The sequence below is a fragment of the Somniosus microcephalus genome, chromosome 5, assembly GCF_052327205.1.
Source record: "Somniosus microcephalus isolate GS21.2 chromosome 5, FLI_Smic_1.0, whole genome shotgun sequence".
Lineage (NCBI taxonomy): Eukaryota > Metazoa > Chordata > Chondrichthyes > Squaliformes > Somniosidae > Somniosus > Somniosus microcephalus.
The window spans coordinates 294,171,749-294,194,207 of record NC_140991.1 but is presented as its reverse complement, the minus strand read 5'-3'; the positions used below and the strand labels follow the sequence as shown (position 1 = coordinate 294,194,207).

Sequence of the window (22,459 nt, the reverse complement as noted above, 5' to 3'; positions counted from 1 at the left end):
TGGGCAGGTAATGGGCGGAGTCGGAGGTGGTCAGCCCAGGTATAACAGTGCGACAAGAGGCGACCTCGTGTAGTGATGTGACAGTGAGAACAGTGAGAACAATATACAGTGATAACTATAACAGTGGTTTACCACACACCTATTGACGTAAGAAAACTACTAGGCACTTGGCCTGAGTATTAAACAAGGCTTTAATCAACTGTTTTTCAACATGAGATCTAGTTGTGTCCTTCTCTAGTTCCTGTTAAAGAATGTCCTGAGCAAGCTGGGCCCATGCCCGAGTATTTATACTCTCCCTGGACAGCGGCACCAGCAGGCCGCCCGGTATTATTTCATAAGTCATTTCCACATAAACGACAAGATTCATGTCACCTATGGTCGTCTTTTCTGGAATGATCATGTTGAGGTCTTTCTGTTTGGCAAAATTATGCAGGACACAAACATGTGGGAAATGCAAGCTGGAGCATACTGCAGCGTCCCTCCTGACCTCTCAAGGTGTCAAAAATGTCCCTTTGAGACACTGGTAGAGGCATGTGCCTTATTATAGCAGTCTTCTACTGCTGTTCATGCAGCTCTTAGTGGGGTCATTAATCATGGGGAAAAAAACCTTATTGCTCACAAGCCATCCGTTGATATAATTTTCTTCTGTGAAGAGCTCAGGGCTAAATTCCAAAGGATGCCTGTATTGTGACAACTTCCAGCAAATCTCATGTTGAGTTGGAGGGTTCTTTTCATGTTGGCTGACACAATCTAGATGTTGAGTCCACAGACAGTCAGAGGCAAGTTCGAAGCGGTCTCGGCTCAAAGCGCAAAAAAACCTCATTGTCATCTGCACTAATTGGTACGCAAACTTTCAGGCTGAAAAACTCCTCACTTCTGCCAGTCTCAGCTGATCTTAGCAACAGTTGTGCTTTATCTTCCCGATCTAAATTACCCCGAGTGCATTGCGAACGTAACTCCGAACTTGGAATGCCAGTACCACTGACCCTATTTTGTGCATGGGGACTCGGTGAGCTGATTATAGGAAGGTCCAAATCGCTATGGCAAATTTAACCACGTGAATTTTGGGGCACAAGGTCAGTGGAAATGGCTTCCACTCTAATTTCCAAGCCACAAAAAAATTTGCCCTTATTTTAGGCCAAAAACGACTTGGAACTTTGGGGCCAAGAAGTTTCTTTTTAAAACTAGCTATTTCTAGAATCTTGTCCCTAGCTCAACTTGATGCAGACGCTGCAAGTTTCATCTGCTGTTTACAAAGCTTGAGTAAGGAGCAAAGCTACTTTTGAACCAACATAGCTTCTATGCTGGCCAGTTATTTTTGAATGTGGAAATCCAGGAAGTCCCAGTAACTGTTTTGGGGATATTTAAGGATCTGCAGCTGTTTGAATCTGGATCAGTTTGGAATGTCTGTGCATATAGTTCAGACTAGCACAGTTCCCGCAGTGATGATGAAAGGAAGCACTGTGTGTATGAGTGACTTGCATCTCAAACAGGTAAATAGCATTGAAATATTACATCTGTAAGGGCCTATGGGGTAAAGATTGGGTAGCTTTGGGGCGCTACCTTCGCCGGGGCTCAAGAGGAGTGCCGGGCTCACGGAGAGCAGCCGGCACCCCGCGGGGGTGGGGGGCTTCACGGCGGCACGGCGCGGCGCTAATGGTTAGCGCCGCCGGTAATGTCCCACAGAATTTTGCGGGAGGCATTAGCGGCGCTGCACCCAGGCGCTAGTTGATTTGCGCCCCATTAGCGCTAACAGGAGGCGCAAATCAAACGAATTTAGCCCCCTATATCTTTCAATAACAGTAAGCTGCATAACACTTTTATTTATGTCACTCAAGTAATATATTGATTCAGTAAATCTGATGTATTACAGTGAAAAGGAAATGTTTTGTTCAGGCTGCAGTGGGACCCCAGTAAACAGCAAAAACCACCATCCAACTCCCACAATACTCCTAGCAATGCTACAGGAGATAATGTAGTACATAAAATAAATAAAAGCACTAAAATAGCTTCTAACCTGTTGCTACTCCTGCAGATGCTTGTGCTCCTCAGTGTGTTTGAGTTTCAATCCTACATGGTGTGGATGCTGGCTATCTGCCCTTTTACAGGCAACCACAAAGGAGGGGATGTGGGACTGCAGGTGACAGTTTTCAAATATCGATGTGAATTTACCCAATTGGTTGAAGTCTGGACATCTAGGGGGAGAAATTCGGCTGGTTAGCCCCAGGCTGGGGCACTAATGAAGTAGCACCGGGCGAGGCAAATCCAGCGGCGCATGCCAAATCCAGTCACCCCTTAGCGCCACCGCTAACAGCTTGCGCCTGGGGCGTTGGCGCCAGGCAGATCGTGACATCAGTGAACGTGCAACGCTCACTCAGCGCCCGATCTGCCAAATTGATTATCGCCCCCTGCCTTAGCGCCTTGCCACGACAACGATGGGCAGAGGAGGCGTGAAGCAGGTGGATGGCGGCTCCAGGGGTGCTATTTAAAGGGATCAGTCGCAACTGTCAGGTTAGTGCTGTTTCACTGCTTCCTTGTCAGTTTGCGATTGTGCAAGAGTTTAATTCAGTCATTTAAAGGTTCTTTAGTATCAGCTACTAAAAATTTGTTACATTTATTCTGACAAAATTTCAAAGTGGTACACATTGTTACATTAATGGGGCTGTACTAGTAGTCAACCTCACCCTCCAGGATCTACGGCGGAGGGAGCAGAGGCAGCGAGAAAGATTGCAAGATGTGGCCAGAGGGAGGAGGGGGGCCAACAGGGCTCTCAACAGGAGGCCTTACCCTCCGAGGGTATTCAGAGCGCACTTCTCCTACCTCCAATTAAATGAGGAGCAGTGTATTAGAAGGCTCCACTTCAGCAAGGATGTGGTCACTGAACTCGGCCACCTCCTGCTACCAGACCTCGAGCCTCAGATCAGGGCGACCACAGCTCTCAGTGGCAGTAAAGGTCACCGTCGCCCTCAATTTCTTCGCCAGCAGTTCCTTCCAGTCTGCAACAGGAGATATAGTGAACATCTCGCAGTTTGCCGTCCATCGCTGCATGGTCACAGAGGCTGTCTACCGTAGGAGAAGGGACTACATTTCCTTCCCCATCACCAGCGAGAAGCAGGACAAGTGTGCATGTGACTTTGCCAGGATAGCGGGCTTCCCCATCGTACAGGGAGCCATTGACTGCACCCACGTGGCTTTGCGGGCACCGCATAACAATCCTGAGGTCTTCCATAACCACAAAGGCTACCACTCACTTAATGTGCAGTTGGTGTGTGACCACAGACAGCAAATCGTCAAGGTGAATGTCCGCTATCCTGGCAGTAACCACGATGCCTTCATCCTGCGCCAGACCGGTGTGCCAGCACTCTTCCAGCCACCACATCAAACTCGCGGCTGGCTTGTCGGAGACTAGGGCTATCCGCTCTCCACCTAGCTCATGACTGACCTCCGCAACCCCAGCACTCCTGCTCAGCACTCATATAATGAGAGCCATGCTGCCACCAGGAACATCATCAAGCAGACCATTGGGGTGCTCAAGCGCAACGGTTCTGTTGCCTTGACTGCTTGGGAGGAGCCCTCCAGTACTCGTCAGAGCGGGTGTCCCATTTCGTTGTGGTTTGCTGTATGCTCCACAACTTGGCCATCATGAGGGCCCAGCCCTTGCCACCAGGGATTGCAGGACGAGGAGGAGGAGGAACAGGAGCAAGGGAGGAGGCAGCCACTCAATCGGCCTTCTGGAAGTGCGGTCCGTAATCGCCTCATTAGACTGGGTTCCAATAAATTAAACCCCAGATCCCCGTTGCTCACCACATCCCCATCATTCCATCCCTGTCGCAGGCCATATCACAGCACAAAGCTCAAATGAGAGACACCACAAAATCATCCAAAGCCAATTAATAAATTTATCAATTATCAGTGAACACATATTTACAGCAACAATATTAGCTATTCACCCTTGTGCAATCCCTTGGTGCCCCTCGTTACTGTGCCATTGCCTACTCCAGTACTCCTACGAAGTATTGGCCCAGTGGCTGCAGCACGGCGGGAGGAAGGCTGCTGAGTGTCCGTGTGGGAGACTTCAGATGGCCTTGCAGGATGCCCTCGACCAGCTCTGGGCCTGGAAGGCCCGGCTGTAGACTGCGCCACTTCAGCATGGGCGGCAGCAGTCTGGGCTGGCTGGATGACAGGCAGCGACAAGGGCAGTGGTGGAGTGCCAGTTGTGGGAGCAGGAATGCTGTCATCCTGAGAGGACAGCAGCTTCCTGCTCCATTCCTCCAGGGCAACACCTGAGCATCACTATCAATCTGCTGGAACACAGATTGCTGGCCTGCTGCGACACCGTGAAAGCCCCGGTGGACGGTTGTCGACCTAGCCACGATGGCAGCAGTCAGAGCTTGCGTGGTATCAAGCTGAGACTGCATGAGAGCAGTCTGAAAATCGATGGCACCAAGCATAGACTGCATTACAGCACTAAGACGTTGCGTCGCTTCCGCCTGTGCTGCAATGGAAGCTGCGACAGCGCTCGTCACACACGGCATCAGGTCTGGGTCACCACGGTCTCTCTGGGAGACCACCATCCTTTGCAGACTGCAAATGATGGGCTCCATGGTGTGCGCAGAGCTCTCTGCAATGTTGGAGGTGGACTCCTCCATGATCCTAACTATTACCAAGAAGCTCTCGGGCACCCTTGCCTTTGCACTTATCATCTCCGTGTGCATGCCCATCACCCTTCTTCTAAAGGCCTCCCCATCGAGGTCCTCATCTGAGACCTGTGCAGCAGAACTTGTGCGTGAACTCACCCTCCGGGGAGCTGACTCTCGAGCTACTCCTTCCCCCTGGCCTTGCTGCAGCCCACTCGTCCCCGGTGCATCACCCTGTGCAGATCCTAGCCTCTAAAGATTGCGTAGTGCCAGTATCTGAGCTGGTGCCTGCGGGTGAGACAAGCAGTGACACAGTGTGTTCTTCGTCGTCCTCTTCTTCTGCCTCGCTCTCTATGGTACCCTCAGGGACAGGCTGCTCAGCTGCATGCTCATTATCTGAAAGTATGAAATATAAAATTCTGACAGGTTTAGATAGACTGGATGCAGAGAGGATGTTTCCTCTGGCTGGGTGTGTCTAGAACGAGGGGTCACAGTCTCAGGATATGGGGTAGGACATTTAGGACTGAGATGAGGAGAAATTTCTTCACTCAGAGGGTGGTGAACCTGTGGAATTCTCTACCACAGAAGGCACAGTCACTGAATATATTTAAGAAGGAGATAGATAGATTTCTAGACACAAAAGGCATCAAGGGGTATGGGGAGAGAGCGGGAATATGGTATTGAGATAGAGGATCAGCCATGATCATATTGAATGACAGAGCAGGCTCGAAGGGCCGAATGGCCTACTTCTCCTATTTTTCTGTGTTTCTATAAAGGCGCAAGAGTCGAGTTAAGGTGAGGGGAGGGAGGCAGAAAGGCATGCATGCAGCTTGATTAGCTGGAAAGTGGGAAAGGCTTGTGAGATGAGGGGGAAGTGGGATGTGAGAAGAAGGAGTAGGGATGAACATACTGTTGTTGTCCCCAAGGGGGTCAACGTCGCCGGTGGCCACGGCACCCACCACCTGACGCCGGATGATTTGCAGCACTCTTTCCTCCAGCTCAGAAAGTGGTTGGCTGTCGGGTTGTCCCCCGCCTGTGTGTTCCTGCTCTCTCCTGTTGTGAGCGACCTTGGCCTGCAAGAGAGAGGAAAGTGTGTGAGTGAGTGTGGAGCAATGTGTTTGGGAGATGTGCCTGCCATAGTTGAATAGCTGTCATTGTGTGCAAGGTGTGAGATGTGGGTGTGAGTGTTGGTAGGCAGAGATTGTTGGTGGGTGAGTGCTGGGGGTGTGGTGCTTTGGGCAGTGTGTGAAGAGTGTGGTTCAGATGGTGGTATATAGCATTTGTTGAAGCATTCACTCACCCTGGCCACCCGAATGAGGTCGTTAAATTTCTTCCTGCTTTGTGTGTGGGTCCTGGGGACCACAGAGTTGCCCGAGACCTGCTGGACTACCTTCCTCCACATGGCGTGGAAGAATTGCAGCGAGGGCCTCCTGCCACTTGCCGGGTACAGTACCGCCCTCCGTCTCTCCAGAGCGAAGACCAATGCCTCCAATGCTTGGTGGCAGAACCTGCGAGCTCTCTCCCTGGGCCGTTGATCTGCCATAATGACACCTCCTTCAGTGGTCCAGTTCCTTCTCCTTGGTCTTCTGCTGCTTGCTGAGACAGCTGCAGAACCAGCAATGCTGAGAATGAGGTTCTGCAGCATGATTGAACCTTCCCCTTAAGAACTGGAAAGAGCCCGTGGCAATGATGACTAGCGATTAGACTTCACCTGAAATTGCTTAGCGCTTTGAATCTTAACGCCACTGAGCTAGGTCATTAGCGCTTGATTTAGCGCTCCCATCCTTTCTTTGAGTGATGACACTGAATTTTGCATGCAGCGAAATTCATTAGCTCCTGGCGCTAAATCTCAAACTTTTCAGAAGTTAGCGCCCATTCCTGGGCGATAATGAATTTCGCCCCCCCCCCCCGCTAGTCTATTAGAACAAAGCAGTCCCATTTTGCTTCCTTCAGTTGTTGCTCAGTTTACATCATGGATGATATGGTAAGATCTAGCAGACTGTAGCTTGAGGAACCAGTGTGTCTAAAAAATTGTGACAACTTCTGACAAAATCAAGACAGAAAGACCTGAGATTTCTTACGGAAATTGGAACATCTTCATCAATCTGGGATAACTGAGAGGAATGCCCCTGACAGATAAATGGGTGGTGAGTTTGCCAACTCCTACAGTGCATTATTGATATCAGATTTTGTTACTGGTGTAACAGTAGCACCAGCATTATTAACAGCAGGGAGCAGCTCACCCATTGTAGTCCCACCAAACGGTTGAACTGATTCTCATGATAAATTCATTTTTTACAAATAGCTAGTTTTTCCTCCAGTAAATTTATAAACAAAAATTGAATCACAAATAATTTATAATGGTCTAAGTCTGGGCGAAACTAATTTCCATCATACCAAGTCCCATTTGCAAAACCACATGTGGTGCTTCACAGTGGCATAAGGAAAATTGCACGCCTGCAGATGGTGTCACCAAGGGGCAGCATATGGATAAGGAAGGGGAGAAGAAGGAAGCTTTTGGGTCATAGTGTGGAGGTGGGAAGTCAAGCTATAGGTAGAAATGCTTTGGCTATCATTGAATGACTATGATTGGGTAGCTAACTAGACAGTGGAGTAAAGGCTTTGGACGAGGATAATGTGATCAATCATGTCGAAGCCTTGAGAAATGACAAAAAGGGATAGTGCCCCACGGTCACAGAGAATGTCGTTAGTGACTTTAATTAGGATGCTTCGGTACTGTTGGAGGGGCAGAAACCTGATTGGCAAGGTTCATTAGGGAGTTGCGGGAGAGATGGGCACGCATCAAGAGATGACATCACGTTGAAGGACCTTGGAAAAGAAAGGGATGTTGGAGAAGGGTTTGCAGTTGACAAAGACAGAGGGGTTGAGGGTGGGTTTTTGAGGAAGGGGTGACAACAGTTTTGAAAGAGAGGGGACAGTGGCTGAGGAGAGGGAACTATTTACAATGTCAGCTAGTATGGGGGTCAGAAAGGGAAGTTGGATGGTCAGATGGAATAGTACTATTTTAGGGGGTATGGTAGCATAGTTGTTATGTTACTGGACTAGTAATCCAGAGGCCTGGACTAATGATCCATTATCCATAATGAGACATGAGTTCAAATCCCACCAAGGTAACTAGGGAATTTAAATTCAATTAAATAAATCAGGAATAAAAAGCTAGCATCAGTAATGGTGACCATGAAACTACCAGATTGTTGTAAAAACCCATCTGGTTCATAATGCCCTTTAGGGAAGGAAATCTGCCATCCTTACCCAGTCTGGCCTATATGTGACTCCAGACCCACAATAATGTGGTTGACTCTTAACTGTCCCCTGCAATAGCCTAGCAAGCCACTCAGTTGTATAAGGTGGCTCACCACCATCTTCTCAAGGGCAATTGGGATGGGCAATAAATGCTGGCCTTGCCAGCGACGCCCACATCCCATGAATACATTTTTTTAAAGTTTTTACCGTCAAGTCAAAACACAAGACGGTCATGATACTACTAAGATACCCAAGGAAGACCACAAGTTATTGCATGATCAAAATGTTAAGTGCAACTCTGCATTTAGTCCAGTCTGGAGAAGACTGGAGTTGAGTCAAGGAGGGTCAAATGTTAACAGAGGACATTTCAAGAATTACAAATGTCTTTTCTAATAAGAATAGTTGATAATCTTGTATCCAGCAATTAACGTGGCAAAACCTATATTCTTTGAAGTTAGTAAATGGTTCCTAGGCATCTTCCAAGCCCTTTCTAGTTTAATCTGGGTCAATATGGCTCTTTGTCCCTATTGGTTTCTTATTAAGCAGCTTTACCACCATTTCAACTACTTATCTACACTTTTCTCTGATGCAGTTCTACATGGTGCTAGGTCCAGGGTGTTTTGTTGCACTTGCTTCTCCAGTAGTAATGGAAACCTGTGCTAAGGTTGATTGAAGAACTGTCTTAGTTATGAATGATTTATGAAGGTTTTCCTCAGACATACAGATCTGTCCATTTTTGGTGAAAATGAAAATCAGTGGTCTTGTATATGTAATATACAAAAGGGACTGCTCTTTCCTATAACGGGGCACTGCTTTACAGTGACTGAATAAATCCGATTCTGTTTTATTACGTGGGATTCCTGGGTTTTTGTCAGTGTTTTGGGAATTGCTCATCATCACCAGTCAGCCAAGTGATTGATTCAAATTAAAGTTAAATGTAAATTTTTAATTTTAATTGAAGACTAAATTAACATGCAATTGTGAAGCAATTTCAGCTGATTTTTTAAAATTTACTTCATTAAAGGGTAGATGGGTCTTACTGTAAATGGCATTTGGGGGTATGCAAGAATCCCCTGGGATGATTTACTTTGCTGGTTTTCCTCCTCATTGTGGGGAAGTGCGCTCAGCATCAAAACTGTGACAGCAGAACTAAGATGAAGAACACGACCTGTGAGGGAAACCACAAGTGCAAACTTGTGTCCTACCATTTAATTTCATGGCAGCATATTGAAGCACTATCATAGTATGCCACCAGCTTTTCAGTTCTTTGAAGACCCAATTATTACAGTTCAGGTGGGGGTGGGGTGGAAATTTGTCATCTTGCTTGCAGATCCTTCATCGTTAGTGTACAGTGTTTGCTAGTCTGAAATGGGAGAGTGAAACAACAGCAAAATTGTGTCATCAAGACAAAATAAGATATTTAAGCAGTAAAAAATCCACTTGGCTTGCTTCAGTATCATCTGTCTTACATACATTAGCTGTCAAACTGGGGCTCAGATCAAAAGCCTTTGGAAGGTTTCTCAAGTTTACAATAAAATTGCACAAAGGACACACTTATATTGTAAAATGCCTGCCTGCCAGTATATTTTTCAAACACAATTATAGTATGGCTAATTGCCAGTCCTTTTATTTTCATCAAAAAGAAAACAAATTTTGTTGACAACAGTACTTCAGCAAATACTTTTTTGCATAATTATTATCAATTTAAACGACTAAGAAAAAGAAACACTCACCGAAAATGCACAGTTCAAAGTAATTTTTTTATCTGAGAAATTAATACTTTTCAGAAAATGTACCTATAAGTTTTTGAGTACCTGCTGTTAAATAGTGTTGATTTTGGCAGTCCTTAGCAAGCAAATTAGGTGTAATCTCTCTGATCTCAGTGGTCCGTTCAGTCAGCCATGACATTCTCAGTGTCTGTCCTTTTTGCTTCCCGGCTGTGCAGAGCCATGGCTGAGGCAATTCTCTGCGGGAGTGATGAAGATCACCCAGTTTAACAGCAGATGGCGGCTAGTGAAAAATGGAGTCACCAAGCTAGAGTTCAAATTAGGTTCAGGAACAAAGTTAACTTGCCTTCTGTTGATGAACCCTATTTTAAATTTTCTTTTTTTTTAATGTGACTTCCAATTAAATACAAAATCCCAGTGATTACCTTTCACCAACTGACATTTTATTTCAAGGCAAGTTTGATTGTTACTTTCACATATTTATAATGCAACAATTTTATGCCTTAAGGTCTCAGTTTGTCATTAGGAATCTGATGAGCAATTTATTTTGTGACTTAGTGTCTGAGGGAAAATGTTTAACCAGGCTTTGTGATAGAAAATAATTAATACTCACCAGTCCATAATAGACAATTTTATCCTTCTTTGCTTCAATATAGTGTAAGTACTTCACTAAATTAAAAAAGAGGCCTTTTGACTTTAGGTGTGTTGTACAATAATTTAAATGTATCTTGTACAGTCCCCACCACTTATACTGTCCATGGTTATTGTGGCCAGCTGTTTATACCAGGTTACTAACGTTAACCATTTGCCATTCCCATAGATGTCAAATGACAAAGTCACCGCTTATACCGTATTAAACTCTCTGGCTAATTTGGGCAGACTCAGCTGTTCAATCAGCTGTTTGCACCTAGTTAAGGTGCAATTACCTTGGCAACTTAATCTCCTGTTTAGTGTTGGGTTACAGTTTGCACTAACAGTACAGACTGCAGCAGCAAACATGGCTGGAAAGAGAAAAACAACCAGCTCCAGCACAAAAATTGACCTAAGCAAAATGGATGAGCTGCTGAAGATGAGGCAGCGCAACCTAGCACAGCACCTTGGTCTATCTAAATGTACTGTCGCTGACTTAGATACAGCATGAACACTGGCATTTTTTTTTACTGTCTACCTCATATAGTGAGCAAACCATGCTAACGCGAATGCACCCACTATAAGCGATGGGGACTCTAACTGCATATAACTGTCTTTGTCTTTGTGCAGAATTAGTAACGTTATCTGATATATTAGTGGACTTGCCTATAATTATGAAATCACTTTTAGTACTTGTAGAAATTAATGTTATGTCACTTGTGTTGTTAGCTTTGTATTACGGGATTAGATTTTGCTACACTGAACATGTTCTAACTTATAAATTTTGGTAATATATTTGATCATCAGATCCATTTTATGTAATGCCTTTCACCTGTTGGTTCTGATCATTGCTGTTATATGGTACTGGCTGATGCTGTTCAACATTTTTGTTTTAAAATTGTTTGATGTTATCTATAATGGTAATTTTTTAAAAAGTGAAAAAAAAGTTAAAACTCATTACTTTCTAATTTTTCCATTTTTAAACTTTAAAATTTAAAAATTTGGTGACATTGTGTATTTGGTGTTTATAGGCTGACAGTTACATTCATTTTTATTGGCTTGGTTCCTGAATTGAAGATCTAAATAGTAAATGAAAAATTATTAAGTAGTTTCTAAAGAGGTTTTAGAAAGTTGTTTGCTGTGTAAATGGAGCTCTCTTGGCTCTTTGGTTTGAAGCTTCTGGGTTTACTCAACTGACAAATGATACCATAATACTAAAAAAAACGAGTAACTCTTAATGTTAAATTCATTTTTGTTTCTATTTTGATGCAGTTAAACAGCCGGAATAACTATACTGATGTTATCTGTTATCTTTGTTTCAGGGTCTAATTTCGTAACTCGGAAAATTAGTCGGTCCGTGGCTAAGATTCACCTCAGACAGCTGGATTGTTTTAGTTTGGGCAATCTGGATGCCAAGAGAGATTGGGGTCATGCCAAGGACTACATTGAGGTAGGCCATTGGCCAGAGGCTGTTCAGAAATAGTTCCCTGCCTGGATGATACGTTTCACGCATCATCTCAAAAAAATTGCTTGATCTGTATGGTGTATCTTGTGAACTTGTGCCAGAGGAGAGTTGCTAACACAGTGTACAGTCAATTACAGCCTAGGGAATTCAGTTCCATGGTGGGCTACCCCAGTCCTGACCTGACTAAAAAACAACCTTTCTCTTCACTCAGAACAGCTATAAGTTTACATTTCACTGGTAACATACTGCCAGAGGGTCATTCTGAACCTTTTACAACATCTTCAGTTTTTTTTTCCCCTCTAAACCATTTTTTTCCCTTTTCTTCTCCCTGCATACATGTATGAACGTACAAGCATGTTTGCATTTTAGAATATATTTAATTTCATTTTCCACTCTATAGCATGGAGCAACTATGGAGACTGTATTTAACTCTACTAGACAGCAGCAAAAATAGTGTCTGGACTAGGCTAGCTTGTTTCCCTCAGTTGGGTCCTGACAGGTTTCCTGTGCTTACAATGCTATTTCTGTCTTTTTGAATCATACATCCCTGGGACACAGACACTGGTTTTCCAGAACTATTTACGTAATTTAAACAGAAGCTAGGAACCTACAAAGCAAGAAAATCTGACAGTTTAATAAGGGTGCGGCAACAAGTTTATGGTAACTGCCTCTGTGTGGGTTTACTTTCTATGTGAAAGAAAGCAGCAAATCCAGATGTCTGCTACTGGTAGTGCAAACACCACAGAACTTTATACTGATGATATATTTGGTTCCTACTTAAATTTTAATGATAGACTTAAACTGCGCTTTTTGCAAATGGTATATAGTTAAAGCAAATTTTTATCCTATTAGAAAGGTCAGTCTGCAATTACAGATGGAGGGAGAAAATTATAATTTTCTTATTTTATGCTGCCTCGTCACAATTTTCCTGTGTTAAACCTTTCCTAGTACATGTAGTCTTTGGCATAAGTGTGCTTCTATGGAATTTTGTGCAATTGCATCTACCTCACAAGTTGAGGAAGGTGAAGCAATGAGCTGAGCAAATGTCTGATTCATTAGATTCTGTTAAACCGACCAGAGGTCTAATTCATTAGATTTTATTAAATTCAGGTCTCTTTTTTTTTTGTTATTGCTGCTGTTTCGTAATCCTAATCAAAATCTAGCACTCGTAAAAATTGAATGAGTCTGGTTTAAGATAAATGCTGTGGTTGCTAACAAATGGCAGTGCAAGAAGCCAAAAAAAATACAAGAGCAACCATTTTTTTAAATTAAATTTGGCTAAAAGTCTAGGTTATTTAAAAAAAAACTCAAGTCTGCTCTGATCTTATCTGTAGTTTCTGCAGGATTTAAGGCTGCCAATGCCAGGCACATTTTACTACAGTGTGTCTAACGTTTCTTAGTTTTCATACTTTTGAAGTCCAGTGGAAAGGTAGGTGAATAAACAGCAAAATCTTTGTACTATATTACTTAGTGATACGGGGACAAATTTAAAATATTGTGGCCATTACTGCTGCATTATTATGAAATCTATACATGTGAGATGATGTACCTGGTTATAATGATCATTCACAGACACTTCCGTATATATTTGAAATGCAGTTGTGCATACTCCATATCCTTGTAGCTTCTGCAGGATATTTTCCATGTTTTTATTTCAGATTGTGTACTGGAAATTGCCTTGCCTGCAATACCTTTTTGTATTTTTATTTTGCACCTTCAATTTTCCAACAACTATTATTTTTCAGCTACTTTTTCACCTATGCCAACGCCCCACTTTTAAGAAGAGTTTAAAGTAGTTATGGAATAGGATGGGGAACAATCAAGCGTGAAAACACTTAACTGGAGGAAGGATAATTTCAGAGAGTTAAAAGTGGATCTGGTCCAGGTGGATTGGAATCAAAGATTGGCAGGTAAAACAGTAAATGAGCACTGGGAGGCCTTCAAAGAGGAGCTAGTTCGGGTACAGACTAGGCAGATTCCCATGAGGGGGAAAGGAAGGGCATCTAAAGCTAGAGCTCCCTGGACGACGACAAGATTAAAGTGAAACCGAAAACGGAAGCTTATGATAAATGTCAAGGGCTAAAAATTGTATAGCGCCCAACTGGGGCGCTAGCTTTGCCAGGGCACTACTTTTAGCGCCCCGGAAAAATTAGCGCCCCTGCGCCAGAAATTGAGTGGTTGCACCCCAAGAGGGAAGCGGGGCGCTACTGGAAGCGTGGCGCTGCGGCACATTGTGTTGCGGTGTTGCAGGCCTTCCTCCCCTTCTTAAAGGGGAGGGGTCTTGCGCAGCGCGACCCGGGGCCCAGCTGGGCCCCCGGGGATCGTGAGTGCCGGCAAAAGAGCCCGGCACTCAAGAGAAGTGCCGGGCTCTTGGAACGCAGCTGGCACTCCGCAGGGGGGACGGTTCAGGAGGCCGGGAACTGGAGCGCAGGCAGATGCTGGCAGGCGGCCGGCAAAGAAAATGGCCGCTCCGCACCTCACCTTTAAATAGCGCCTCCCCGGCCGCAGGTAGGCCCCCCCTGACCCCGTCGGACATAGCGTCCGATGGTAAGTCAGGGGGCGCTCCCGAAGATTGCGAGCGGGGCGCTACCAGTTAGCGCCGCCACTAACCTGCTGAATTTTGTGGGAGGCGCCGTGCCCAGGCACTAGTTGCTTTGCGCCCCGTTAGCGCCCTCTTAGGGGAGGCGCAAAGCAACCCAATTTTTCCCCCCAAGTTCATAAGCTAGTGATAATGGGGACTTCAAATATCCTAATATAGACTGGCAAAATAACAGTGTAAAGGGCAATGAGGGGGAGGAATTCCTGAAATGTGTACGAGAACTTTTTTTTATCAGCATGTTTCCAGCCCAAAGAGGAAGGAAGCAGTGCTGGATCTAGTTCTGGGGAGTGAAGTGGGGCAAGTGGAGTATGTTTCAGTGAAGGAGCATTTGGGAAACAGTGATCACAATATCATTAGTTTTAGAGTAGTTATATGGAAAAGGACAAGGAAAAATCAAATGTGAGAATACTCAACTGGAGGAGGACTAATTTCAGTGAATTTAAAAAGGGACCTGGCCCAGGTGGATTGGAATCAAAAGATTGGCAGGTAAAATAGTAAATGAGCAATGGGAGATGTACAAAGAGGAGCTTGTTTGGGTACAGACTAGACACATTCCCACGAGGAGGAAAGGAAGGCCATCCAAAGCTAGAGCTCCCTGGATGACAAAAGATATAGAAATTAAAATGAAACCTTTTGGGGCCTAGATAGAATGGATAGGAAGGACCTATTTCCCTTAGCAGAGAGGTCAATAGCTAGGGGGCATAGATTTAAAGTAATTGGTAAAAGGATTAGAAGGGAGTTGAGGAGAACCTTTTTCACCCAGAGGGTGGTGGGGGTCTGGAACTCACTACCTGAAAGGGTGGTAGAGGCAGAAACCCTCATCGCATTTAAGAAGTACTTGGATATGCGCTTGAAGTGCCGTAACCTACAAGGCTATGGACCAAGAGCTGGAAAGTGGGATTAGGCTGGAGAGCTCTTTGCCAGTCAGCACAGACATGATGGGCTGAATGGCCTTCTGTGCCATAAATTTGTATGATTCTGTAAGGAGAGGATGCTGCCAATGTCACAGTAAAAGAGGAGGTAGTAGAGAAATTGGATAGGATAAAAGGAAAGAGGAGGTAGTTAAAAGGTTGGCAGCACTCAAAGTAGAAAAGTCATCCAGTCCAATGGGATGCATCTAGGTTGCTGAGGGAAGTAAGGGTGGCAATAGCGGAGGCTCTAGCCACAATCTTCCAATCCTCCTTAGTTTTGGGAGAGGTGCCAGAGGACTGGAGGATTGCAAATATTACACCCTAACGTATATGGTGGGGAAACTTTGAGAGACAATAATCCAGGACAAAATTAATTGTCATTTGGGAAAATATGGGTTAATAAATGAAAGCCACCATGGATTTGTTAAAGGCAAATAGTGTTTGACTAATTTGATTGAGCTCTTTGATGAAGTAATGGAGAAGGTTGATGAAGATAATGTGGTTGATGTTGTGTCAAAAGGTGTTTGATAACATGATAGACTTGTTAGCAAAATTGAAGCCTGTGGGATTAAAGGGGCAGTGGCAGCATGGATAAAAAATTGCTAAGAGACAGAAAGCAGAGAATAGTGGTGAACGGTTGTTTTTCAGATTAGAGGGAAGTATACAGTGGTGTCCCCCAGGAGTCGGTATTGGGACCAATGCTTTTTTTGATATATATTAATGACCTGGATATACAGGGCATAATTTCAAAGTTTGCAGATGACACAAAACTTGGAAATGTAGTAAACAGTGAGGAGGATAGTAACAGACTTCGGGAGGACATAGACACCCTGGTGAAATGGGCAGACACATGACAGATCCAATTTAATGCAGAGATGTGTGAAATGATGTATTTTGGTTGGAAGAATGAGGAGAGGCAATATAAACAAAATGGTGTAGTGGTACCACCGAGTGTCCCTTACTTACTATACACAATTCTCTTTAACAATGTTTATATAGAGTTTGCATGTACGGGGCGTTGCCCCTTTAAGAGGGCGGGCAAACGCGATGACGTCATGTCGCAAACCACGTGACTGCCCAAACATGGGTAAACGCGATGACATCACGTCGCAAACCACGTGACTGCCCAAGAGCGCGGGTAAACGCGATGACGTCACGTCGCCAACCACATGACTGCCCAAGAGCGCGGGCAAACGCGATGACGTCACGTCGCAGATCACGTGACCACCCAAGCGCGAGAAAACGCGGGCAAATGCGATGACGTCACGACGCAAACGACCGGACTGCCTAGTCAGTCCTCGTGGCATCCCCGTTGGGGAAAGACCTGCTCCATGGCTCTCCTGCATCGATCTTTGTTGTTTTCTGGAATTCATCTAAACCTACATTAAAGACCTGTTTGATTGTCCTCCTGAGTTCGACCTCCGTTATTAGTTAGGAATACGACAATTCCTACAATGGTACAATTTTAAAGTGGGCGCAGGAATAGAGAGACCCGAGTGGTGTATGAACACAATTTTTTAAAGGTGGCAGGACAAGTTGAGAAGGCTGTTAAAAAGCATTCGGGATCCTTGGCTTTATGAACAGAGGCAGAGAGTACAAAGGCAAGAAAGTTCTGCTAGACCTTTATAAAACACTGGTTAAGCTCCAGATGGAGTATTGTGGCAAATTCTGGGCACCACACTTTAGGAAGGATGTCAAGAGGGTGCAGAAGAGATTTACTAGAATGGCACCAGGGATGCGTGTCTACAGTTACATGGAGAGACTAGAGAAACTGGGATTGATCTCCTTAGAACAGAGATGGTTAAGGTGTTCAAAATCATGAAGGGTTTTGATCGAGTACATAAGGAGAAACTGTTTCCAGTGGCAGGAGGGTCGGTAACCAGAGGATGCAATTATAAGGTCATTGGCAGAAGAACCAGAGGCGAGATGAGGAGACATTTTTTCACGCAGTGAGTTGTTATGATCTGGAATGCACTGCCTGAAAGGGTGGTAGAAGCAGATTTAATAATTTTCAAAAGGGAATTGGATAAATACTTGAAGGGGAAAAATTTGCAGGGCTATGGGGAAAGGGCAGGGGAATGGGACTAACTGGATAGCCCTTTCAAAGAGCCGGCACAGGCATGATGGGCGGAATGGCCTCCTCCTGTGCTGCATCATTCTATGATTTTATATGCAAGCAATATGATCGTGGCTGTGTTGCTTATGTATACCTTGGCTCCAAATCAGCTCTGAACTTTATCCCCCTCTTGAAGATCTGTTACTGCTACCCACCCATTACCCTTCAACTAGCGGGAGGATGGCCTGAACCTTGGGCCACTCCTTAGCTGTAGTCAGCATTGACTGGTTTCTACGTAGGCTAAACTGGTTCTGTTTGTGTTTGATCTGAAGCCCTCCCCTCTTTGAAATGGAGCACACGACTGCCACACATTGCTCCATTAGAAGTCTAGGAAAGGATGGAAAATCACCCCTACTGTTGCCCATGCAAATGCTCAATTTTGAAGGACAGAAGGATATAGAATCTAACTCTTGGCTTTTTAGTTGGGAGTGTAACAGTTGCTGGACTGCTCTGACAACATGCAATTTAAACAAAAAACTTTTTTTTTCCTCCATTTCTCTCTCCTAAAGATTTTGATTCCTTCCTGGGCATAGTTCCATGGGTGGAGAGCACTCTCCTTTACTTCATCCAAATGGCCATTTTCAATGTGTGAGCCTAAACAGTATGGGCTAAAAAAAAAGGAAGACTTGCATTTATATAGCACCTTCACAACCTCAGGATGTCCCAATGGGCTTTACAACCAATAAAATACATTTTGAAGTGTAGTCACTGTTGTACTGTAGGAAACATGGCAACCAATTTGCATACAGAAAGTTCCCACAAACAGCAATGAGATAATGACCAAATAATCTTTTTTTTTTTAGTGATGTTGGTTGACGGATAAGTCTTTTCTTCTTAGGCAGTCCCTCGGAACCGAGGATGACTTGTTTCCACACTAAAAATGAGTTCTCAGGTGACTGATGAGTCCAATGCGGGATCTACAGTCTCTGTCACAGGTGGGGCAGACGGTGGTTGAAGGGGTGGGTGGTAGGTGTGCTTGGGTTGACGTGCGCTCCTTGGGCTGCTTGCGCTTGGCTTCCGCTTGCACCCGGCGAAGAGACTCGGTGTTCATCGCCTTCCCAGATGCTTCTCCTCCACTTTATGCGGTCTTGGGCCAGGGATTCCCAGGTGTCGGTGGGGATGTTGCACTTTTTCAAGGAGGCTTTGAGGGTGTCCTTGAAGCGTTTCCTCTGCCCACCTGGGGCTCCGAGTAGAGCGCTTGTTTTGGGAGTCTCGTATTGGGCATGCGGATGATGTGACCCGTCCCTCGGAGCTGATTGAGCGTGGTCAAAGCTTCGATGCTGGGAATGTTGGCCTGAGCAAGAACACTGACGTTGGTGCGCCTATCCTGCTAATGGATTTGCAGGATCTTGCGGAGGCAGCGTTGGTGGTTCCTCTCCAGTGCTATGAGGTGCCTGCTGTACATGATCCATGTCTCTGAGGCATCCAGCAGGGCGGGTATTACTACTGCTCTGTAGACCATGAGCTTAGTGCCGGGTTTGAGGTCCTGGTCATCAAACACTCTCTTCCTCAGGTGACTGAAGGCTGCACTGGCACACTGAAGGAGGTGTTGGACTTCGTCATCGACGTCTGCCCTTATTGACAGTATGCTCCCGAGGTATGGAAAGTGGTCCACGTTGTCCAAGGCCTTGTTGTGGATTTTGATAATCGGGGGGCAGTACTGTGTGGCGGGGGGCAGGTTGGTAGAGGACCTTTGTCTTACGGATGTTTAGTGTAAGGCCCATGCTCTCGTACACTTCGGTGAAGGCGTTGACGTTAAGTATTGGTGAGGGGACTAGGGCGAACTCTCCTGCTCTTCTCTGAAGAGTCATGGGATCTTTCACATCCCACTAAGAGGGCAGACTGGGCCTCGGTTTAAAGTCTCCTCCGAAAGACGGCACTTCCGACAGCGCAGCACTCCCTCGGTGTTATTAGCTAGCAGAGAGGCAATGCCTCTAATCCCGATTCTGTCCTTACTTGACATCTTCACACATTTCCAGAGAGGTTAGTTGGCTCGTGTTCAGGAGCAGGAATCCGATCCGATTTCCCCTCCCTAAATCAGATGTTGAGGATAGCATCCCTACTAACACCCCAGCTGAGAATAGCTAATTCAGCACAGATTGAATCGACTGAGGACCTTTCCAGTCAGTGTGGTTCTGCTACTCATTGCCTTAACCAGCTGAGCCACGGGGGAGCTTCTGGATGCATCATTGAACTCGCACTATTCAACACACAATCATTTTGCACGTGTGGCTGTTTGATCACTTTTATTCCTGGTTAATTCCCAGGGCCGTACTCTTCAATTGTTCTACATGAACTCTGTTTAATTATTTTGTTTTGACATGATCATTAATAAAGATTCAAGATTCAAGATCATTTTATTGCCATATGTAACTAGTGCAATGGAATGCTTACTCCCCACTCCCACAATACAAGCATATAAATATAAAAGCAAAAAATAAAAACAAGTATAAATAAAAACAATAAGCAAATAAGCAGAAAGTATAGCAATAACAGTCCAAGTTGCAGGATATGATGAATAGTGCAAAAAAGCCTCAATTACCACTGGAAATAATAGTAATGTAATTTGATAAATATATGGTAATATAAGTATAATATATATATTTACATAAACATATAACTATAATATATGGGGCAGTGCGGTTAGCAGTTCAGTAGGCGCACTGCCTGTGGATAGAAACTGTTCTTAAACCTGCTGGTCCTGGTTCGGATGCTGCGGTACCGACGTCCGGACCGCAGGAGGGAGAACAGTTTGTGCCCAGGGTGATTGGGGTCCTGGATGATGGAGCGGGCCTTGTTCTGGCACCTGGTCTGGAAGATCTCCCCGATGATCTTTTCTGCTGTATTCACAACTCTCTGGATGGCTTTCTTGTTCTGTGCAGTGGTGTTACCATACCACACATTGACACCACTCGTCAGGACACTATGGTGCCGCGGTAAAAGTTCACAAGCCACTGTGTGCTTATGCCGCATTTCCTCAGGCACCGTAGAGGGTAGAGGCGCTGGTGTGCCTTCTTCAGCATAGCCTCAGTATTATGGTTCCAGGCCAGGTCATCAGAGATCTGCAATCCCAGGAATCGGAAGCAACTGACGACTTCCACTGGTGTCCCGTCTATGCTGATGGGGCGATGGTTCCCTCGGTGGCTTCTGAAGTCCACGATGAGCTCCTTAGTCTTGCCAACGTTCAGGGCAAGGTTGTTGTCATCGCACCATCTCATCAGCTGGACTATCTCATCTCTGTACTCCGTCTCGTCATCGTTGCTTATCAGGCCAATTATTGTGGTGTCGGCAAACTTGATAATCTGGTTGTTGCTGTGTATGGCTGTACAGTCATGTGTAAACAGAGAGTACAGCCAAGGACTGAGGCAGCAGCCTTGTGGCACTCCGGTGTTGAGGACCAGAGTGGATGAGATGTTGTTCCCTATTTTCACCACTTGAGGCCTGCCAGTCAGGAAATCCAGAATCCAATTGCAGATGGGGGTGCCCAGGCCTAGGTCCCTCAGTTTCAGGACCAGCTTGGAGGGAATAATAGTATTAAATGCAGAACTGTAGTCAATGAACAACAGTCTGACGTAAGTAAAGAACATATTGTAAACTTTAAAAATACACCTATTAATGTATGGAATTTTTAACATATATATTTTGACTACATTTCACATTGTATGGTAGCCATAAATTTAAGTTATTAATGCTGTGTTGCTTGTGATGCTCGGATGATGCATTTCACATCAATTTATATTAGTTGTGTTTGGGATTTTTATGGACGAGGCTATAAAATAAACACTGAATTGCTTTTATCTGAACTTTTTTATTACTTTGGTAGAAATGGTATTCTAATTGTACATAAATTAAATGAGAAGCCAAATGGGGATAGACTTTTAGTTGATGCTGTATTAACCATAGTCTATCATAATACAATCAGATAAATTCTTGTCTTGTAGCGGCTGGGAAACCCGGAAGTGTGGGTAAGGCAGAGGTCCTGCCGAATTTAATGGTAGGATCTCATTTGAATTTTTTTTTCTTGGTTTCCCTGCCGGCAGATTGAGAGGCTGGCTTGCTGTCGGGCGGGAGGGCCTGCACTGGAAGGCCACAGCCGGGGAGTGGAGAGGAGGGAGGGAGCAATCGCAAGGGGGGGTTTGAGGAAATTGCAGGTCGGGAGAGGGGCAGGCGATCATAGACGGGGGGGGGGGGGGGGGTGCGGTGATCGCAGGGCGGGAGGGGAGGGGTTGAAAAGATCGTGGGGCAGGAAGGAGATCATGCATCGCAGGGAGGGAAGCAGGTTAGCTGGGGGAGAAGCACTCCTGCTCCTCCTGGCCTACAAGCACTGCTGGAAAGGCACTTACCTGCTGGATCTGGCAGCTCTCGCCTCCCTTCAGCTGCCGGGTTTCCCAAGCCCTGGGAAACCTGGCCCGCAGCCATTAAATCTAAGAGTCTGTTAAGATTTGAGGCACCCAGCTTCATTAACATATTTAAATAACTGACTTGCCTCTCGAGAGCAGGTTCATCATCAGCCCTCTAACCCGCCTCCGGTAAAACCGGAAGCAGGCAGGTTGGAGTGGGGGTGGTGTTGGAAGACAGTTGGGATTGGTGAATCACAAAGAATCATTTATTGTGACTCTGCACTGTTTCCTCTGCTGAAGAAGCAAGTTTGGTGGTGTGTGGCATCAGCAGGACCAGGCATTAGAGACAATCATTGTTTTTCAGATTTCAAGACTTTGAAATGTGGTTATTCACAATGTACTGATCTACTGATTTTCAAGGAACAGGGTGCATGCAGATCATCAGGAACTTGAAACTCTCCTATTTTTGTAGCGCTGTGATGGTGACCAAATTGAGCCTCCTCACACTTAAAATGACGCAAATTGGTCTCGTGCCAGATTTTATATTTTTCTCAGCAGATCTTCCCTTTAGCGCTGTGCACCTATATAAAAAAACACAAGAGTGTTCAGCTGGCCTGGCCTGGAGAAAAGAAAGACTTGCATTTATGTAGCGCCTTTCATGATCTCCTGATGTCCCAAGCACTTTAGAGCCACTGAAGTACTTTTTGAAGTGTAGTCACTGTTGTAATGTAGGAAACGTGTCAGCCAATTTGCACACCACAAGTTCCCAC

General features: G+C 45.2%; 1 protein-coding gene across 2 annotated transcripts in view; it reads left to right on the top strand.

Moving 5' to 3' along the window:
- The window catches only part of gmds (GDP-mannose 4,6-dehydratase), an 802,062-nt gene that overhangs the window by 322,908 nt on the left and 456,695 nt on the right, over window positions 1–22,459 (top strand). For both annotated transcript variants that reach the window (XM_085989143.1, XM_085989142.1), the window contains exon 7: window positions 11,581–11,708. In XM_085989143.1, coding sequence (XP_085845269.1) covers window positions 11,581–11,708 — 128 coding nt within the window. The remainder of the gene's footprint in view (window positions 1–11,580; window positions 11,709–22,459) is intronic.